At 40.4% G+C, this 22618-nt stretch overlaps 1 protein-coding gene across 5 annotated transcripts in view; it reads left to right on the top strand.

Moving 5' to 3' along the window:
- The first annotated feature begins 710 nt into the window (after positions 1-710).
- Positions 711-22618, top strand: part of LOC138956335 (neurogenic locus notch homolog protein 1-like) — a 63452-nt gene continuing 41544 nt past the window's right edge. For all 5 annotated transcript variants that reach the window (XM_070327720.1, XM_070327724.1, XM_070327721.1 and 2 more), the window contains exons 1-11: positions 711-820; positions 3695-3891; positions 4483-4572; positions 4788-4950; positions 5282-5432; positions 6548-6641; positions 13437-13514; positions 14059-14216; positions 15444-15493; positions 19820-19931; positions 22042-22197. In XM_070327720.1, coding sequence (XP_070183821.1) covers positions 754-820; positions 3695-3891; positions 4483-4572; positions 4788-4950; positions 5282-5432; positions 6548-6641; positions 13437-13514; positions 14059-14216; positions 15444-15493; positions 19820-19931; positions 22042-22197 — 1316 coding nt within the window. In that variant the 5' untranslated portion in view covers positions 711-753. The remainder of the gene's footprint in view (positions 821-3694; positions 3892-4482; positions 4573-4787; positions 4951-5281; positions 5433-6547; positions 6642-13436; positions 13515-14058; positions 14217-15443; positions 15494-19819; positions 19932-22041; positions 22198-22618) is intronic.

The following is a 22618-nucleotide window of genomic DNA, read 5'->3' on the forward strand; positions in this document are numbered from 1 at the left end:
TAACGGTAGTCAAACAGAAGATATTAGCTTGACACGCCTTTGTGCACCCAGCCAGGGAACAAAAAACAAATTAAAGGTTTCACATGAGGATGTGCGTCTCAATCTAACACTTGACGTCGAAGTAATCTGCTAGTGAGACCTGAGACCTTTATTCACGACAGTGTAGCCACCTCATTTTTTAATCAGATGTATTGTAACTTTTGTCATACATTCTTTGATTATGGCATTGCATTTTTCAGCTTCAGAGATTAAACAATAATTATTCACTTTTTTCATTCAAATTCTAAAATTCTAATTAAAATTAGATATTAAGAATAGATTACAAAAAATGCTGCCCTGCATTTCTTATGTTCCTGAATCCAAACATATATAAACATCGGTCATATATGCGCATGTTTGCGGAGATCAGAACAACGTACCCGTCTCTGTCTTCGGGTTTCGGCAAGTCAAGCCCGGGTTTTCATTGTTCATCTTTCGTTTTAGTAAGACATATTTTCTTAATGTTTTGTTATCGCTTCGCGCGAGTTTTCTTTTATTTTCTTTCTTTCTTTCTTTGCTTGACATACAATCCAAACTCACACAACTATAAATAAGAACAAGGAAGTTTACCTTTCAGCAGTTCTCGTATTGCAACTAAATGAATTTGCTCGAACATAGGTAAAGAAAAAAAATCCTATAAATGCCGCTCACGAGGATTCTAACTTCCTCTATCAAGAGGTTATAGAAGAGTGAGGAACTCTGGTGACATTAGGCATGACTGGGACACGGGATGTTGTATTTCTGGCTCTGGTGGTCATCTCTCTTTACAGAGTTGACGGAGGTAAAGAAATTGTAACATGTATACAGCTTATAGTCGGTCTTTCATGGAAAGCATAGATTTGTGTGAGAGTTACCATTTTAATCATTTTATTTTACTTTATTTCATTTCATTTCATTTCATTTTATTTTATTTTATTTTATTTTATTTTATTTTATTTTGTTTTGTTTTGTTTTATTTTATTTTATTTTATTTTATTTTATTTTTTATTGTATTTTATTATTTATGTTGAATTATTTTATTTTATTTTATTTTAATTTATTTCATTTTATATTAATTTATTTTTATTTTATTTCAATTAATTTTCTCTTCTATTTTTCTCAGTCTTTACGCGCCCTTGGAGCGGAGATAAGGCATACAGTTGTAAGAGTGTCCGTTTAATCAGAGCCACTTTGGGGATAACAATATTACGGTGTTAAATATAACTACAAACCCAAAACCGAAACGTGGCGATTTGAGACAGTGTTTTGCTACGAGTATTCCTTTAAGCAGTCTTTCTTGCCCATATTTGAGGTGATCTCGAATTAGAGGCTGATATGTGTGTGTGGGCTGTAGAACATAGAATATGCGTTTCAACCTTCCCCCATTTGATCAGATGGGTGTACAACCTTTGACGATCTCTCTTGGTGTCTGTAGATCTGTGTGTCTGTCTTCCCGTCAATCATTCCGTCTGTCTGCCTGTCTGCCCATCTACATGCGTGCATGTCTGTCTATCTCTCTGTCTGGCTGTCTCTGTGTCTATCTGCCTGTATATGTGTCTTTCTCAGATGGCGCTGTCCTTTTTGTTCTGGTTGTCTCTGTCTCTCTCTTTCCTTCGTTCTCTCAGACCAGGTTGCCTCGACTCCATTGTTTTAAATAGCAAAATAATGCGTATGACAAAGTATACTCGGAAAATGGTTTTACAGTGCTGTAGCTGTTTTACTGTACTTACATTACCAAAGCATATAAAAACATAATGTCTCGCCCGCAAAAAGGATAACAAAAGCTGTGATGTGGTTTAGTTCCGAATTGATGCTGTTGAAAGGTTCACGTGTGTTACGCGTGATTGTTCTGAAAAGTGACTATTACATGATTGTTCTGAAAGTCTACTATTTATTTCATCGTAATCATGTAAGCCCTCATACGTGATTATTCTGAAAGCTTACTAATTTACATGATTGTTCTGAAACTCTACTAAAGGTAAACTTAATTGCTTCACCCGTGAAATGTTGTCAGATATGGAGCAATATGTATACTTTGTGTCTTCGTGGTTTTTTTTTTTTTCTGTGTCCGAGACAGCTTCATAATGCGTGTTTGTGTGTGTTTGAGTTGATCCGTCTCTCCACTCCCTTTTTTTAGGTGTAGGGAGTGGGGTAGGTTAATTCATATCAATTGACACTTTATCAAACCATTTGAATAATTCATATAAAAAATTCTGGTGGTTGCTGTGTGATAAAAAAAAGTGTAACTGAAAACAGAGATGTGCTAATAAATTTAGCTTTCATGTGTGTGTATGTGTGGTGTGTGTGTGTGCGTATGTACTCAGTGCACTGGCGTCATAAACGGGGGGGGGGGGGGGCAGCTGGTCCTGGGGTGGGGGGGTGGGGATGGGGGCAAACATGTCTTTTTGCCCCCCCCCCCCCCCCCAACATTTAGGATGACAAAAATATTCAGAGAGAGAGAGAGAGAGAGAGAGAAAGAGAGAGAGAGAGAGAAAGAGAGAGAGAGAGAGAGAGAGAGAGAGAGAGAGAGAGAGAGAGAGAGAGAGAGAGAGAGAGAGAGAGAGAGAGAGAGAGAGAGAGAGTTGACAAACAAAATACTCCCCCCCACACACACACACACACAAAGTATATGGTCTCGCGTGCAAGAACTTTATAGCCCAGACACCCCACCCATATCGCAACCCCGGCCATCTCCTCACGTCTCTCATCCTCTCTCCACTTGAATTTTTAGTTTATAAAAATAAAAGATAAAGTTTCCATTTTTGAAAATTATTTGTTGTGCCTTTCGTCTTTAAAGGGCCAAGAAGTAGCTTCCATTTTCCCTCTTTGCCATGCCTTTCGATCCATTTTGGTGACCTTGCCACATAGCATGGCAAAGAGGAAAAATCAAAAATTTCTATGTGTCCCTTTAATACCTGTAATTAGAATTTTGAGTTGGGAATACTCAAGAAGAATCATTACATTTTTGAAGATTATAAATAATTTTTGTCTTTGAACATTTAATTTCAATTTTGAGTTGAGAACAATAAAGAAGACATGTTCAATGTATGAAACGTATTACTTGTTGAGTTTGTATTTATTGGGCGGGGGTATACATATCAATTTCACTTAAGATTTACTATCATTGTATCAAAATATTGTTCCATTTACGTACAGACATACACACAGACAGACGGACAAAGTGAATCCAGTATACCCCCTCCAACTTCATTGGGCTGGGGTATAAATATCAATATCACTTAAGATTTAGTATCATTGTATCAAAATATTGTTCCATATACATACAGACATACACACAGACAGATGGACAAAGTGAATCCAGTATATATATCCACCTCCAACTTCGTTGGGCAGGGGTATTCATATTGTTCTATATCTGACAACATTTCACGGGTGAAGCAATTTTACCTTTAGTAGAGTTTCAGAACAATCATGTAAATTAGTAAGCTTTCAGAACAATCACGTATGAGGGCTTACATGATTACGATGAAATAAATAGTAAACTTTCAGAACAATCATGTAATAGTCACGTTTCAGAACAATCACGCGTAACACACGTGAACCCAGGAGGATCAGGCAATACCGAAACATGCTTCATCCGCGTGTTGTGTTCGTAGACTGGAATGTTACTATCCATTTGTTCAACATTGCATCAATCGTCTCTGTCCACGTTCAGCCAACACACGTGGTCGTCTGTCGGTGGAAGGGTCAAGTACTGACCCCCTCCCAACCCGTCTGTCTGTGGCCTTGGAAATGGGAGATGGCACCCTGGATTTGATCCTGGACAGCACAATGGACATAAACTTTCCGCTCTACCGGCTACAGACGGACAACAGGGGGAGATTTCACATTAAGACAGCAATATCTCAAACGGTTTGTTTTGTGCAGCATACAACCACCCCCCCCCTTTCTCTATCTCTCTCTCTTTCTCTCTCTCTGCCCCCGCTCCCTATGCCTCCAATTCTCTATGCCCCTTCTCTGTTTCTCGCTCTCTGTCTCTCCCCCCCCCCTCTCCCTATGACTCTCCATGCCCCTTCTCTGTCTTTCGCTCTCTGTCTCTCGCTCTCTGTCTCTCGCTCTCTGCCCACTTCCCTCTGTGTCTCTTTCTCTCTTTGTCTAGCTGTCTCTGTCTCTCGCTGTCTTCCTCCCCCCCCTCTCTCTCTCGCTTTTTTTTCTCAGCGTGTTCATTTATTTGGTTAAATTGTTCACTGTTCCTCCTCTGCTTGTCAATGATTAACTTCCAAATGATATGCTTAACAAAACAATGTATTACCTTCATCTGTAGTACGCGTGTCACCTTTGAGCTCCTCCACTGACTTTTTCCAAGCCTCAGTCAGATGAACCACCATTTAAAAAAAAAAGAAGCTATTACAGAATTTTTAAAGTTTAACAATAGTTGATTTTTTTCTGTATATGAGTAACAAAACATAAAAAAAAAGGTTTCTGCTTTCCCATTATTTTCAGACGTTCAAAGTTTACCAGGACATAAAAAAGGATGCAGCATTTATTTTTGTGACAGAGACTGACGACGAAGGGAGCACCACTCAAAGTCTGGTAAGCACAGGGAAAAGATAAAAGGGGAATGCAACCACAACCTAACAGGCTGCAGACATACAAACTCTGGCATATTTGAAAATGAGCGCTATTGGCGAGGACAACAGCTACAATAAAAACACACTCACACACACTATATACAAAACAAAACAAAATAACGAGCCACTATGAACATTTAAAAAAATTTCTCATGGTGTGAAATTGTATTTTTGCAGGAGGGTATGGTTCACAGAGAGGGCAGGATGTTGCACGTAAAGGGTGACGTCACCAGGGATGGAGCGCAAGGCAGAGCTTTTCCTGGTCACCAAGATCTTGACTTTGAGGTCCAAGACATGGAGTTGAACGCCACGGAGTTTTGGAACGACTACAATCTTCCGGGTACGTAAGAGGCTGGAAAAGTTTAGAAATAACTGTATACTGGTTTGGTTTCATTTGTTCTATTTGTGTTACTTTTAATGGTCAGGTGTTTCCAACAGCTGAGAAATATAGCAACTGATCTAATAGTAATAAACAGACATTTAACACAATGGGGATACTTAGACTGATACTGATAGACGGATATTTAATTTGGGTGTAGAGTCTGCGAAAGGCAGATCTGAGATGATTAGGCGGAGTAATCGCACTCCTTTTTCCGCTGCCTATGATTCAAATAATAGTAGGAGTGTGTTTAAATGTACAATACAGCATGATATTAATTTCTCTTCTTTAGTGAGCGATCTCGAAGCTGGTGTCTTTCTCGCAGCATACGACAGTACGGCCAAGGAAAAAGAGTCTACAAAATACCATCATCAAAAACGCAACCTAAACCAGGATGTCTTCGTTGACATCGTAGCGTTCGCCGATTATGGCGTTTATTCGGCGTAAGTAGAAATTGTCTTGAACAGACCTTGAAGCAGACCGGCTCGGTTGACCTAGTGGTAAGGCGTCCGCCCCGTGATCGGGAGGTCGTGGGTTCGAACCCCGGCCGGGTCATACCTAAGACTTTAAAATTGGCAATCTAGTGGCTGCTCCGCCTGGCGTCTGGCATTATGGGGTTATAGTGCTAGGACTGGTTGGTCCGGTGTCAGAATAATGTGACTGGGTGAGACATGAAGCCTGTGCTGTGACTTCTGTCTTGTGTGTGGCGCACGTTATATGTCAAAGCAGCACCGCCCTGATATGGCCCTTCGTGGTCGGCTGGGCGTTAAGCAAACAAACAAACAAACAAACCTTGAAGCAAGGCTCCCCAAAGTGCGCGTCCCTGTGTAACCGAAACGCTATAGGTCTGACAAACCACGCTCAACGTCCAAAATATGGAGGAAAAAAAAGAGCCCAAAACATTTTTTTGGGCAAAAACACTGTTTATGCCCCACAAATATTTGTACTTATTTTTTATGAAGCTTAATTTGTGCCCCTTATTTTACGCTCCACAAATACAGTTTGTGGCCCACAAAAACAAAATGTGCCCCACAAAAATAAGCCCAACAAATTGTGAGGCACATTTGCAGTTTGTGGGGCACAAATGTGTGCCCTTATTTTGTTGGATTAATGACATCGAATGCCAAGGATACTATACGCACTAGAAGCCGCAATCACGTATTAGAAATTCGTTAAGGGGGTACCGGGATGCACTAAACCTATAAAGAGCGGGTGCCGGGAAAAACTCTCGTTGAATTGGTTGTTATAGCAAATTTGATTGGGGCAGTTGTTTTAGGTAATGCATACTGAACCATTCATTTCCTTTATTAAGCATGTGCGCGTGTGTATGAGTGTGTGTGTGTGTGTGTGTGTGTGTGTGTGTGCTTGTGTGTGTGTTTTGTGCTTGTGTGTGTGTGTGTGTGTTTGTGTGTGTGTGTGCGTGCGTGCGTGTGTGTGTGTATGTGTGTGTGCGTGTGTGTGTGTGTGTGTGTGTGTGTGTGTGTGTGTGTGTGTGTGTGTTCGTATTTGTGTTGTGATCTTACACTACAGACGATTCCAGAACACATTTTATCCATAGATGGTTTAAGCGCAGCAACAAGACAACAGCAGAGGGCAAACGAAAGGACGCCTTGGAGAAAATAAAACAATACTACGCTCTTGTCTTTAATGAGGTAAGCTCGTTTTCCATTCGTTTGTCAGAAATAGAAAAGTCAATTAAGAAAGTCTCCGGACCCCTGTTTGTAAAAATGTATTAGGTGAGTGGCATGATGCCCGAATGTCTTATATCTCTCGGTAACTGACAGGACTTTGATATGAGCTTTGGATGAGAAAAGTAATAGTGTTATGCCCGTCTTTTATGCAAACACATGGCTCTTACACTGTGTTCTTTTTTGTTTTAGTTGAATGTTAGGTGCTGTCTGTCTTCCTTTTTACATTTAGTCAAGTTTTGACTAAATGTTTTAACGTAGAGGGGGGAATCGAGACGAGGGTCGTGGTGTATGTGCGCCGTGTGTGTGTGTGTCTGTGTGTGTGTGTGTGTGTGTGTGTGTGTGTGTGTGTGTGTCTGTGTGTGTGTGTGTGTAGAGCGATTCAGACTAAACTACTGGACCGATCTTTATGAAATTTGACATGAGAGTTCCTGGGTATGACGTCCTCAGACGTTTTCTTCATTTTTTTGATAAAATGTCTTTGATGACGTCATATCCGGCTTTTCGTGAAAGTTGAGGCGGCACTGTCACGCCCTCATTTTTCAACCAAACTGGTTGAAATTTTGGTCGGGTAATGTTCGACGAAGCCCGGACTTCAGTATTGCATTTCAGCGTGGTGGCTTAAAAATTAATTAATGACTTTGGTCATTAAAAATCTGAAAATTGTAAAAAAAAAAATGTTTTTTATAAAACGATCCAAATTTACGTTTATCTTATTTTCCATTATTTGCTAATTCCAAAAACATATAAATATGTTATATTCGGATTAAAAACAAGCTCTGAAAATTAAATATATAAAAATTATTATCAAAATTAAATTTTTCAAATCAATTTAAAAACACTTTCATCTTATTCCTTGTCGATTCCTGATTCCAAAAACATATACATATGATATGTTTGGATTAAAAACACGCTCAGAAAGTTAAAACAAAGAGAGGTACAGAAACGCGTGCTATCCTTCCCAGCGCAACTACTACCCCGCTCTTCTTGTCAATTTCACTGCCTATGCCGTGAGCGGTGGACTACGAGTATACGGTCTTGCTGCGTTGCATTGCGTTCAGTTTCATTCTGTGAGTTCGACAGCTACTTGACTAAATGTTGTATTTTCGCCTTACGCGACTTGTTTTCTTTTCTTTTTATTACTGATTTTCTTTTTTTCTTTTTGTCATGAATCTCTCCTTTAATATTGTTAGTTTAGTTTTTTTTAGCTGATAAAGACATCCGTCGAAACTGGTCCTTGTTAGTTCTTTATTGTCCATGTTTCTGGTAAGTACATTGTCATTGTTATCTTGTTCTTGTTATTCTTACCTGCAGTCTCTTGTTCCTATGGAAAAAAGGTGAAAGGAGGAAGAAAGGTAGAAGAGGTGGGAAATAGAGAAGAAATAACAGTCGTGATGAGCAATACAATGAACTTGGATATTGAATAGAACAGCACTGTCAGGATTGCCAGTGATGCAGTGGTGATGCAAGTGAATAGTTCTAGCCAAGCATACAGGCTCACACACATGCACAACCGACAAAGACAATTTGGTCGATAAGAACTCGAATACAAAGTTTCACGAGACAAGTTTATATGTATAAAAATGAAGACATAAAATGTAACACCACATGAAACAAACAGGTCACGAGTAACAGTATAATATGGTAGAAACAAATGTCAGTTCTTCCTGAAATAAGAAGGGAGGTATGGCGAACAGGCTCAGAGGACTCTTAACTTAACTTTGCCCAGGACTGTTTCATTTCTCTGCAGGGCGAAAGTCAGCTTGTAGGAGGGTCTGTTCATTCTTGTTCATTCGTGTTCGACGAGTTCCCACAGGAACGTCCATGGCGAAGCAAACAAAGAAACTTCGAGTGTTGAGCTCGAACTACAGGATGGATGAAAACGAAGACGAAGACGAAGACAAAAATGGAAATGAAACGAAAGGCCTGCAACCAAAATGTCCTACAGTCAGCGCCGTACAACAATAATCTTAACATCCCCCGAACCCGTGCCTCCCCCTTCTTTACAAATACACTACTTTCCTTTTAAATCCCTCTCTTCCAGCCAAACACAATTGACTAGAAAAGCCACATGAACATTGTTACACGATATGTTCGACCTGAACGTCGTAGCGAACAATTCCATAAAACTCAACAACCCCGTTTCGACTTAACGTTCATTTAGACTCCATCCGTGCATGAACGTTAATAATCATGACTCGTTGTAACATCACATTTCAAGTTAAAACATACCATTTACGTATCAAATTTCCCCAAAAGCTCATTTCCAAAAAAAAGGGAAACATTTCCACAATAACAAAATCCCACACAAAGCCATTACCGCTTTGCATGAAAACGAACGAATTTCATCGAACTAACAGCAAAATTAAAAGAGCAAAAAAAAACAAACTACACCGATGGCATCCGCCACGCACGTGGACCTTAAAGAGAGAAGTCCCAAAATCATACAAACATGCGTAGATATTTACTGTCAGTGGGTTGTGTTTGATGTTGCCTTCTTCTTCTTGGAAGTAAGATGTAGTGTGGTGTTTATTTATAAAAGACCCCCCTCCCCCCCTACCAGGAATAGATATTGAAATAAGACTGTAACTTAGCGGTAGCGCCGTTAACCTCGCCCAAGGAAAAGTTTAAGTGTATTGATAGTTGTTTTGTTCGTTTGAATTGTGTGTTTGTTTTTGTCTGTTCGTGTGTTTGCTTGTTTGTCTTCTGAATCTTTGCGATGTTGATCTGGTTTTTCATCTTGTTGTATTTTTCTTTCCTTTTTGGTTACATTGTATTGCTATGAACGCTATCATGAAAATGCAACTGACTTTCTTTTGTTTTCATGTTTCGTTTTGTATGTTTACTCTGAAAAAAACCCAGGCATTATGTTTTTGCATGTGTATTACATTGTCAAATGCATAGAGATGACCAGGAGGGACAAATATGGCTATGGCTAAATTTACAGTAGCGTCAGCTAATGTCCAAGGGTTGGGACATTTTCAAAAGACACGTGACGTTTTTTTAATATTTACGACAGAAACAGTTTTCCATTTATTTTTTACAAGACACACATTTTGAAGGTAAAATAGAAAAACAAGTTAGAGCGGAATGGGGTTATGAGTGTTATTTTGCCTCATATAATTCACAGTCTAGAGGAGTGGCAATACTCTTCAACAATAATTTTGATTTGAAGGTGTTAAATGTTATTAGATATATAAGAGGTAATTTTTTGATTGTTATAATTAAAACCATGGAACAGGAATTTGTATTGTAATGTTTAAGGACGATCCTGAATTTTACAAATCTCTTCAAGAAAAAATACAGAATTTGCGGAATCCTAATATTATTATGGGAGAAGATTGGAATTTGGTTTTGAATCCAGCAATGGATTATTTTAATTACAGACATAATAATAATCCAAAAGCACAACAGAAAGTGTTGGAGATGTCAGGAGAATTGGAATTGGTTGACGTTTGGAGAGAAGTTAATCCGGAAATGTTGCGTTATACCTGGAGAAGACACAATCCATTTCAGCAAGGTAGACTGGATTCTTTTTGGGTAGGAGAAAGTATATTGAACAAAGTTAAAGATACTGACATTTTGGTTGGTTACAGAAGTGATCACTCCTTGATTACCTTACAATTTGAATTTAATAAGGAGACACAATTTAAGAATTATTGGAAGTTTAATTTAATAAGGAGACACAATTTAAGAATTATTAAAAGTTGTTTAGTATTTGGACAAGAAGAAGCAGTACTCCAGTTGGAAGAGTTGCTGTATTAAAATCATTGATACTTTCAAAACTGACGTACTTGTGGATCATGTTACCAAACCCACCAGATAAGATGATTCAGGAATTGCAAATGATGTGTTTTGAGTTTGTTTGGGACAAAAAAAGAGATACAATAACAAGTCGCGCCAGTAAGGCGAAATTACTACATTTAGTCAAGCTGTGGATCTCACAGAATGAAACCGAACGCACTGCATTTTTTCAGAATGACCGTAGTCCGCCGCTAGTGCAAAAGGCAGTGAAAGTGACGAGCCTGTTCAGCGCGGTAGCGGTTGCGCTGTGCTGCATAGCACGCTTTACTGTACCTCTCTTCGTTTTAACTTTCTGAGCGTGTTTTTAATCCAAACATATCATATCTATATGTTTTTGGAATCAGGAACCGACAAGGAATAAGATGAAGTTGTTTTTAAAACGATTTAGGAAATTTATTTTTAATCATCATTTTTATATTTTTAATTTTCAGAGCTTGTTTTTAATCCGAATATAACATATTTATATGTTTTTGGAATCAGAACATGATGAAGAAAAAAATAAAAGTACTTTTGGATCATTTTACAAAAAAATAATTTTAATTACAATTTTCAGATTTTAATGACCAAAGTCATCAATTAATTTTTAAGCCTCCATGCTGAAATGCAATACCGAAGTCCGGCCTTCGTCGAAGATTACTTGGCCAAAATTTCAATCAATTTGATTGAAAATTGAAGGTGTGACAGTGCCGCCTCAACTTTTACAAAAAGCCGGATATGACGTCATAAAAGACTTTTATCGAAAAAATGAAAAAAAGTCTGGGGATTTCATACCCAGGAACTCTCATGTAAAATTTCATAAAGATCGGTCCAGTAGTTTACTCTGAATCGCTCTACACACACACACACACACACACACACACACACACACACACACACACACACACACACATACATACACCACGACCCTCGTCTCGATTCCCCCTCTATGTTAAAACATTTAGTCAAAACTTGACTAAATGTAAAAAGAACTATAGCTATTCACAATACCCAAGAAGGTGGTATAAGTTACCTTCAATAAAGCATTACATTAAAGTTACTTAAATTAACCTGATTTAAAAGAATCAACAAGCCCTCATCTGCAAAATGGAAACACCTCTTGTTTTTGTCGTGTCCAAAAATGGAAGTGATACAGAACTATGGCCCAAAATTATCAAAAAATAGTAATGTTAATTCCTTTTGGAAGAATGTATTTGATGCGTATGAGGATTTTTATGATAAAGTTGAAATAAATGAGCCAACATAACTATTAGCAGAGCCCTTGTTTTATTCAGAAAAGTTCAACATTGCCAGAAAGGTCATTCGTTTTAAAGACTGGGCAGAAAAGGGTTTATTTAAGGTAAAATATTCGATTAAAGAAGATGGAACATTTTTGAATTATCAAGAATTTCAAACAAAATATGATATTCAAATAAAAATTCTTGATTATTTTGGCTGCGTTAATTCGGTTAGGGTTTATAAGCGCAAAAACGGCATTGAGTTTACAAATGCAGATGCAAAAGAACAGATGAAAGCTTTAAATTTCATTGAATTAACAATGAAAGGATCCAAATCGTATTATGATATAATGATAGGAAAACGTGAAATGTCAAAAGCATGTACAAATTGGGAAATATTATTGGACAGAGAAATTGATTGGCAAAAAGTGTTCCGATGCACAAAGAAAACAAATGAAGTCAAGTTACGATGGTTCCAATTAAAAATTATTTACCAAATTCTGGTTACAAACTCTATTTTAAAGAATATGGGGGTAACAACTAGTAACCTGTGCAATTTTTGCAATTTGCAAAGAGACACCATTATTCATTATTTATGGCTTTGTGAATATGTTCAAACCTTTTCGAGCAACCTTACACAGTGTATGAAAGAAAAATGTTTGAACTGCAGCAGGCTTGAGTTAAACCCCACACTTGTGTTATTTGGACAAGACGGCATAACAAACACTGATGAAGGTTTTGATTGTATTTTATTGCAAGCCAATATTTGGTATACAAATGTAGAATAAATAAAGCAAAGCCAACATTGAACATTTTTTTTAAAGGAACTGGCCTACACATACAAGATCGATAAACATATCCACTGTACAGAATTGAATTATGGAAAATTTAGGCTGAAGAGGGCTTCATATTGTACCCTTGTAGAACAGCACTTATTATGATTGATTGTATGTTGTGTTGAATATGTTTGTATCCGTCATATCCACTCTATTATTATCTGACTTCTATGCATTGCATGACAAATTGTAAAATTGTCTGAATAAAACATCTTTGAAGAAAAACAAAATGCAAAAAAAAACACAACATTATTGCCACAGTGAAATGGAAATGTAATAAAGGCATAACAGACATAAGGAGACAAAGTAGTGGACACAGGTGAGACGAACAGAAAAGCGCTCGTGGACACATGACGGAGAAAAAAAAATTTCTTCACCAAAAACAGCGGACCGGTCTTAACTTTCAGATATCTGGCCCTGAACCCTAACACGCGCACGCGAGGTTACCACCTGATGCAACAACAACAACAACAACAACAACAACAACAACAACAACAACAACAACAACAACAACAACAACAACAACAACAACAACAACAACAACAACAACAACAGCGTTATGTCATGGACTCTTTGCTCGGAAAATATAACCTATCCGATCAATCTTCTCCGGGTGTTTAAGCATAAGAGTAAGACTCCGTATCTCAAGAAACAGGGACTTACATTCGCCGGACACAGGGACAGATTTCCCTCGAGTCCAGCGGGCTTTAAAACTCGCGAACTCTTCACCCCTCACATTAGTTTCCCGCTTTACGCTGTTATGATTCAATGTCTCGATTGAGTGTTCACGAGTTGTATCCATGTCGTTTTTGACAGAGAGTAATGTCACATGCCATTTCTCGTCTTGAATTGTTTTTCTACAAAACGAACTGCTTATGTGTTGAATGCGTTATTTATTTTTTCAGATGGATTTGATGTATAAATCACTGACTAGTCTCCCCTTTACCGTGCACATCAGACTGGTGGGAATTATTATTGCAGATGTAAGTGCAACTGTGTTTTCACAACGAATAAAACTAATTATTAAAGGGGTAACATTTGCTTCTTTAAGTTTGTTTGTGTAGCAGAAGTCAGGGTGAATGTCTTGCTGATTTTTGTTCTGATATATTTCTAAATAAATACAAATTTGTTTGTTGTGGGAGAGAGAGAGAGAGAGGGGGGGGGACTTGAAAGTCCACGGCCATTGTTACAAAACAGCAGTGAGGTGCTATATTTAGGATTGTGTGGGTAATTATCATGAAGTCTCATTTACAGTTAACGTCTACCCTTGATTATTGCGGACAAACACGCTAGCAAGTAAACAAGCAGACAAACACATTATAAACCCATTCTTATCAGCATTTTTTGACGAACGAAAATAATGTGAAAAGACAACAACCTCCTTTACCCAACTTCGATGTGAACCCCAAACGAGAGATAATCATACATTAAATGCATGGGGCTTATCTAGGCGTGGCCCTCGATGGCTGGTAGAAAGGGTGTGAGGATGGGTCTTTGGGACTGATCCCTTGCATTGTGGCTGTGCAGACAGACTCTGCCTCACCATGGACAGAAGCTCTTCGCATTGCGGTGGACGGTAAACGTGTTGATGAGGTGGATGGATATCAAGCTCTGCCCAACATCAGCAGCTGGCTCCGCACCTCCGACATTGTGCCGCACAATGACCACTTCATGTTCTTCACTGGGTAAGAGATGATTCCCATTTCAATGTTGGTATTGTTTCAAACCCTTGCTGATGAAATATAGCTGTCTCGAAACTGAAGGAAACAATACATTGGTAGCTGACCTGTTATTGTTGGGTCGTGCAAAACTGTCTTTGCTTTGATATTTAGAACATTTAATCACCGAGATATGTTTAAACATACAAAATCATTGACATTAAAATTGTTTACTTTTTTGAGTTGTTTAGTTGAGAAGCAATAGGATCAAAATAATATACATGCCTTCACGAAAATATCATCCTTCTTCTTCTTCTTCTTTGTTCATGGGCTTAGACTCCCACGTTCACTCATGTATTTAGCACGAGTGGATTTTTACGTGTATGACAGATTTTACCCCGCCATTCAGGCATTATACGCCGATTTCGGGGGAGGCATGCTGGGTATGTTCGTGTTTCTATAACCCACCAAACTCTGACATGGATTACAGGATCTTTTCCGTGCGCACTTGGTCTTGTGCTTGCGTGTACACACGAAGGGGATTAAGTCACTAGCAGGTCTGCACATAAGTTGACCTGGGAGATCGGAAAAATCTCCACTCTTAACCCACCAGGCGGCAGCAACCGGGATTCGAACTCACGACCTCCCGATTAGGAGGCCGACGTCTTACCATCACGCCACTCCGCCCGTCGATCATCCTTCAATTTTAACCAATATCAAAAATTAACAGCATGACTGCTTCTTTTTCAGAGTAAGAAGTATTGTTTTTGTTGATTTGATGTAGGAGATTGAAATTGGTACCTGATATGTACTTAATTCAGCAACCCTTCGGCTTATTCGACTTACCTTTATACCATGTATGTCCATGAGATAACCTAGCTTCCTTTTTTCGCTGTTGGGGACGTAGGTAGACAGCCATATGCTCGTTGATAATAATTACCTTTAACTGAAGAGTGATCATTTTTTGAACGTCGAATACTGCTTTTTGTTACTCTAGTGCTGAAAAGGCTCGTCAATATATACGTTTAAGTGTCTTGCTTCTTTTCTTTGTAAACTAAACTGACGGAACTGTAACTGCTAAGAAAAGCATCACGTTCAAACTGGTGTTTTTCTCTCCTTTTTTGAATGTACTCAGCGGACAAAACATTCTACTATTTAAATTTTGCTGAATTAGATTCTCATCTGACATGTTTCCCTATGTGGCCAGCTTCTTGCTTCATCAGCATTACTCAGAAGAATCCTTTATCCTTTCAGATACGACCTCACAAAACCAGTGGGCAATAGTACATCTGGCACCTTGGCTGGTGAGTTTCAAAGGCAGGCCTCAGATTGCACGTTCATTCAGATTCTTTCCAACGAATCGGTCAGGTAATGCTAACGGCTCTGTTAAGGAGGTTTGGATATTTGCGCTGAATCCCCCCTCCCCCCCCCCCCCCCCCAAAAAAAAAGAAAAAAGAATTCACAAAAAACAAACACACACACACACACACCCACACGCACAAACCCAAACACACATACATACACCCCCCCACACACACCAGGGCCGGATCCAGGGGGGTTTCCTGTTGCCCGGACCCCCCCCCCCAACCCCAGGCCTGACCATGTACCTCCTCCAAGGGTAAAACAAATAAAAATAAATATCTATATATATATACGACTTGTATCTGTCTGTGTGTCTGTGTGTCTGTGTCTTCGCGATGCACGGCCAAAGTTCTCGATGGATCTGCTTCAAATTTGGTGGGCTTATTCACAGAGACCCCGGACACAACCTGATCGATGAGATATTTCAACACGTGCTCTCAGCGCGCAGCGCTGAACCGATTTTGGTTCCACCTCAGCTACCCGGGCCCCCATACCGACACACCAAAGCCGCTACACCACATCACAACGCCAAAGTTTTAGGTGGATCTTTTTCAAATTTGGACACCGTATTCAGCTACACCCAGGACACAATATCATCGATGAGATATTTCAACACGTGCTCTCAGCGCGCAGCGCTGAACCGATTTTGGTTTTTGTGTTCATTTCACCATTACAAGTAACTCTTCCTTATCTTCTCCAGGTTTTCAGCGTTTACCTCCCTTCCTTCGTATGGTGCACTATAGTATGAGGGGGGCATCTTCGGATATTCCCGGCGTTCTGTTACTATTTTTAGAAGGTCACCGCAGTGTCCAGAACGTAAATTGGACCCGTAAATTATCCTCACTGTAAAAGTGCAAAGGTCGAATCAATTTATAGCCACGCGAAAAATACACTGTCATCTATCTCTCTATATATACGGCTTCTCTGTGTTTGTGTGTGTGTGTGTGTGTGTGTCTCTCTCTCTCTCTATGTGGGCAACACCTGTGGATTGTTCAGTTCTGTTTGTGATGTGGTCTGGCGGCTTTTGTGTATTTGTATGTACTGGCCTTCCTTTGAGAAGCCATAACAGATCAAAAGGGCTTAGAGATAAGCTCTAAATTGCTCAATCCTGTTTGAGTGGAGTTCGCCTCCAAAGGTGATTAACACGGTTACATTCGTCGACAAGGATGGGACTCGATATGGTCAGGAATGGCATTATGGCCACTGAATCATTTTCGTGCTGTTCCCATTCCACGAATCTGGGAGGGACCTAAGCTTGGCGGGTCCATTGTTCGGACCCGGCAAAGCCGGCGTACGGCTCTAAGTATTTCATCCCGGCGAAGCCGGCTACCCGGCGAAGCGGGTATTCCTCTAGTATATATATATATATATAAACAAAATCTCATAACAAATACTCCCAGAATGCGTCAGAGTGCACATAATTTTAATCCAGATTTCAAAACATTTCCGGGGGGGGGGCATGGAAATGTTGATATGGAAATCGGATTGCTTGATTTCCATATCAACCGTGAAATGACACATCCGTTCGTTTATCCCAGCGAAGCTGGAGGTATCCCGTGAACGCTATACTGTAATCGATTTGAGAAATGTGCACACCGAATAATACATGATAAAGAAGGATTGGTTGTGCCCGGCTACGTGCTACAGTTGGAGATGGAAGTTCACCAAAAATGGGGACCATACCAACAAAAATACGGTGGGTAAAATAGGCGCCCCCATTTTTTCAGCAAACGCCACCCCAGGCCGCTTTGGACGGGTAGAAATTCCGTAGTTTCCAAGTCTATGGATAAAGCTCGCGTAAGAAGAATACGTCACGGTCGAAAGTCTTTGACGTCAATTAATGCATCATGACGTCATGCCTCCGTGTAGTCTTTCTCTCTCGCGCAGTGTGTGTGTTTGTGTTCATTTTGTGCACATGTGTTAGTGTTACTGTGTGTGTGTGTGTGTGTGTGTGTGTGTGTGTGTGTGTGTGTGTGTGTATTTGTGTGTGTGTGTGTGTGTATGTGTGCGCGCACGCGTGCATGAGTCTGTACTCGTATGTGTGTGGTGTGTGTGTATGTGTGTGTGTGTGTGTGTGTGTGTGTGTGTGTGTGTGCGTGCGCACGCGTGCATGAGTCTGTACTCGTGTGTGTGTAAGTGTGTGTGTGGGCATAAGTGTATGTGTGTGCGTGTATGTGTGTTTGTTTGTAAAGGTGTGCATGTCCGTCTGTCCATATACATGTGCGTATGGGTGTGTGTTTTGTGTGTATGAAGTTTTTTGTTAGAGAGTGTGTGAGTGCGTGTGAGTGAGTGTGTGTGTGTGTGTGTGTGTGTGTGTGTGTTTGAGAGAGAGAGAGAGAGTGTGTGTGTGAATGTGTGTGTGAATGTGTGTGTGTATGAGTTTGTGTGTATGTTTGTGTGTGTATGAGTTTGTATATGTGTTTGTTTGTAAAGGTGTGTGTGTCCGACTGTCTATGTGCGTATTTGTTTGTTTGTTTCCTTAACGCCCAGCCGACCACGAAGGGACATATCAGGGCGGTGCTGCTTTGACATAACGTGCGCCACACACAAGACAGAAGTCGCAGCACAGGCTTCATGTCTCACCCAGTCACATTATTCTGACACCGGACCAACCAGTCCTAGCACTAACCCCATAATGCCAGACGCCAGGCGGAGCAGCCGCTAGATTGCCAATTTTAAAGTCTTAGGTATGACCCGGCCGGGGTTCGAACCAACGACCTCCCGATCACGGGGCGGACGCCTTACCACTAGGCCAACCGTGCCGGTCTATGTGCGTATAAGTGTGTGTTTTGTGTGTATGAGATTTGTGTGAGTCAATGTGTGTGGGTGTGGGTGTGTGTGCGTGCGTATGTACAGTGTGTGTGTGTGTGTGTGTGTCTGTATAAGAGAGAAAGAGAGAGAGAGTGGGTGGGTGTGTGTATGTGCGTGTGCGTAAGTGTATGTGTGTTCGTTTGTAAAGGTGTTTATGTCCGTCTGTCTATATGTGCGTATGGGGGTGTGTTTTGTGTGTATGAAGTGTGTGTGAGAGAGTGAGTGAGTGTGTACGTGTGTAACTTGGGGGGTGTGCGTGTGTGTGTGTGTGTGTGTGTGTGTGTGTGTGTGTGTGTGTGTAAGAAAGACTGAGAGAGAGGGAGAAAGAGTGTGTGTGTGTGAATGTGTATGTGCATGAGTTTGTGTGTATGTTTGTGTGTGTATGAGTGTGTATATATGTGTTTGTTTGTAAAGGTGTGTGTGTCCGTCTGTCTATGTGCGTATTTGTTTGTTTGTTTGCTTAACGCCCAGCCGACCACGAAGGGCCATAATTATCAGGGCGGTGCTGCTTTGAGATATATTATATACCGTGCGCCACACACAAGGCAGAAGTCGCAGCACAGGCTTCATGTCTCACCCAGTCACATTATTATGACACCGGACCAACCAGTCCTAGCATGCACTAACCCCATAATGCCAGACGCCAGGCGGAGCAGCCACTAGATTGCCAATTTTAAAGTCTTATGTATGACCCGGCCTGGGTTCTAACCCACGACCTCCCGATCACGGGGCGGACGCCTTACCACTAGGCCAACCGTGTATGTGCGTATGAGTGTGTGTTTTGTGTGTATGAGATTTGTGTGAGTCAATGTGTGTGTGTGTGTGTGGGTGTGGGTGTGTGCGTGCGTACATGCGTGCGTATGTAAATGTGTGTGTGTGTGTGTGTGTGTGGGTGTGTGTCTGTCAGTTGTATAAGAGAGAAAGAGAGAGAAAGAGAGAGAGAGAGAGAGAGAGAGAGAGAGTGGGTGGGTGTATGTTTGTGCGTGTGCGTAAGTGTATGTGTGTGTGTATGTGTGTTTGTTTGTAAAGGTGTGTATGTCCGTCTGTCTTTTTCTGAAAACGACGTTAAACACCAAATAAAGAAAGAAAGAAAGAATGTGCGTATGAGGGTGTGTTTTGTGTGTATGAAGTGTGTGTGAGAGCGTGAGTGAGTGCGTGTGAGTGAGTGTGTATGTGTGTACGTGTGTAACTTCAGTGGGGTATGTGTGTGTGTGTGTGTGTGTGTGTGTGTGTGTGTGTGTGTGTGTGTGTGTGTGTGTGTGTGTGTGTGTGTTCGTGTGTGTGTGTGTTTGAGAGAGAGACAGAGAGAGAGAGAGGTTTGTCTTTCGCTGGGGTATGCAGTGCCTTGGCGTTGCACATCTACTTAATTTCATTCTAGATTTTTTCCGTCTCTTAAACGCCCGTGCCTTGACTTCAGTAGTTCAATTGTCCTGTAGTTTTAACCCTGTCTGTTGCAGGCCGGGCCTACGTGGGAACAACGTGTCGCAACGACGGTTCTCAAACTTCTATCGTTGAAGACCTCGGAAACTTCGGATGTACCTTTGTTGGTGCCCACGAGCTAGGACACAGGTGGGATGGTTAAACCACCAGTTAAAACTCAAACGTTCGTTTTAGAATTGGAAATTAATATAGTAGCCCTATTGTAGGGAGGTTTGCTTTCTTCACAGCATTAATGAATTATAAGTGCATTATATATGGGCTATACACTTCTCTTTGATATTTATTTATGTTTGTTTTTCCTCGGGACCATTTTTAATATTACTCTAAAATGGTCCCTAGTTGTGTAACTTACTTATATAGCATGACTTCCCTTCTTTGTCTCTGTTATTCTAGTGAGCACATATCCCACGATATTGCTCCGTAGGCCTAAAGTTCGGCCATGACATAGGCAAATAACTTGCGCAGCTGCAGAAACAAGAAAAAGGAAATCTGTTGGAAATGAAATGATTGGGAGCCACGCAAAATTGACCTCTTGATTCCGACCATGAACCCGCTGTTGATAATCTGGAAGGTCGTACCAGAGATACAGATCTTTCTCTGGTCGTGCCGATTTATAGATTCAACCTACAAACTGCGACCTCATCTGTGATCAGATGGTCAAGCAATGCGTGGAATCTTTTATTCTAAAGCCTTATGTTTCGACAAGCATTAAACGGATGAAATTAACCACATGCAGTTTATTTCTTCAGAAAATTGCAAACGCATCAATGCCTCCTGTTGAGTTCGGAATTTGTCATACAAAGACGTCATCAACACGAACACAACGATTGCAGAAGCAAACTCTGTACCTACACGACTGACACAAGACTGATTATTTCACAGCTGCAATGCGAACAGAGAACAAAGACGTTTTGGGTACTCAGTCAAGTCTGCAGGGACAGACGGAAAAGTCAGAACAAAAAACAAATGACGTCAAAGTCTCTTTCGTTTTGCTTGTAACTTTGTCATGACGTCTTTTTATGACAGTATGCGCGACAATTTATTCGCTTCCGGTGTCATTTTAGACTGCGGAAAAAGCAACTTGAAAGTAGTAGCTAAACCCCTGTCTTGAAACAGCTGAAACACTCTTTTGGGTTGCTGTTTTAATGTTAACCAAAAAGTGGCGAAATGACAGCGGATTAAGCATTTATTCCGGTTGATGAAGGTACGATTGAAGCTTCTATTCACAACCAACAAGACTAGATTTGTAGCAGACGACAAACAAAGTATGTGTAGTACCTGTCTTGTGATGACGATTATGTTGTTATAAATTATCTGTACGTTGTGAAGACATTTCAAAACAAAAATTAGCTTTGATGTGTCACGGGATATATATACGTTAAAGCTCCGATTCATCCTTGGAATCGCGTGGTATTTCGTCTCGACAGGGTGAATGAATTCATGATGTCTTTTCCGGAACTGGACAAAACTGGCCTTGCCAAGATTGAAACAAAATATAGTTATACAACTTCTAGGCTTGCGTTGATTATTCTGCCCATGGTGAATTTCCCATGCTTTGTTTTCACATCCCATGACAAATTCTCCTTACTTTGGTCATGCCATATATATGTTACAGCTCCCATTCATCCATGGTATCGCGTGGTATTTTTTCTGGGCGGGGTGAATGAATATATTGACGTCACTCTCGGCAGAGCCTCGAGTGACGTCATCATATTCATTGACCCAGTCTCGACAAAATACCACGCGATACCATGGATGGACGTAGCTGTAACTTATGCATCCCATTTTGTGTAGTTTTTATTTAAAAACAAACAAACAACCTGTTTGACAGAAACCTCTCAAACAACCATTACAACTATCGAGAATGAAATCTCTCTCTCTCTCTCTCTCTCTCTCTCTCTCTCTCTCTCTCTCTCTCTCTCTCTCTCTCTCTCTCTCTCTGTTTCTCTCTCTGTGTCTCTTTCTCTCTTGTTCTTTTTTTCTCTCTCTCTCGCTCTCTCTTTCTCTCTCGCCCTTTCTCTCTCTCTCTCGCTCTCTCTCTCTGTCTCTCACTATCGCTCTCTTTCTCTCTCTCTCTCTCTCTCTCTCTCTCTCTCTCTCTTTCTTTTTCTCTTAAACGCTCTCGCTCTCTCTCCCCCTCTCTGTTTAGGCAATGTGTGTCCTCTTCTTTACCTTGCACCCCAACTCTCTAATTGCCCAATCACCCACAAAAGACATGCACAGATAATGTTATGCGCAGCTTGTCAGCTCAACACGATGGCGACAATAATCACTGCATGGGAGCTGACGGCTACATCATGTCACCAATCGGCAGCAACAAACTTAACGCCTGGGTCTTCTCCAACTGCAGTGCTGACTACTTTCAGCAGTTCGTAACAGAAAGGCGTGAGCAAATGTATGTCGATCATTTTCAGATTTTTAACTTTTGCTGATTCTAGAATTTATTTCTTCAATGTATGTCGATCATTTTCAGATTTTTAACTTTTGCTGATTCTAGAATTTATTTCTTCAAGGTATGTTGACCATTTTCAGATTCTAGAAATCCAAGCGTCTATGGTTGCGGCAAGCTATGATGATTTTTTTTCATATTATGCGTTTGGTTTAAACTATTTTATTCATGAACAGACACATGATAATATAACAACATCATTAAAAAGGAGCACAACAAGTTTAACACTTATGGTAAGGGCTCACATAAACATGCCAGAAATTTCATGGCGGAATATGATCAACGCGACAAATCTTTATGAAAGAAAAAAAAAGAAGAAAAAAAAAGAGAAAAAACAATTAGGAAAACTTTGTTTCCATTATCGAAC

The sequence above is a fragment of the Littorina saxatilis genome, unplaced genomic scaffold, assembly GCF_037325665.1.
Source record: "Littorina saxatilis isolate snail1 unplaced genomic scaffold, US_GU_Lsax_2.0 scaffold_554, whole genome shotgun sequence".
NCBI classification, from domain to species: domain Eukaryota; kingdom Metazoa; phylum Mollusca; class Gastropoda; order Littorinimorpha; family Littorinidae; genus Littorina; species Littorina saxatilis.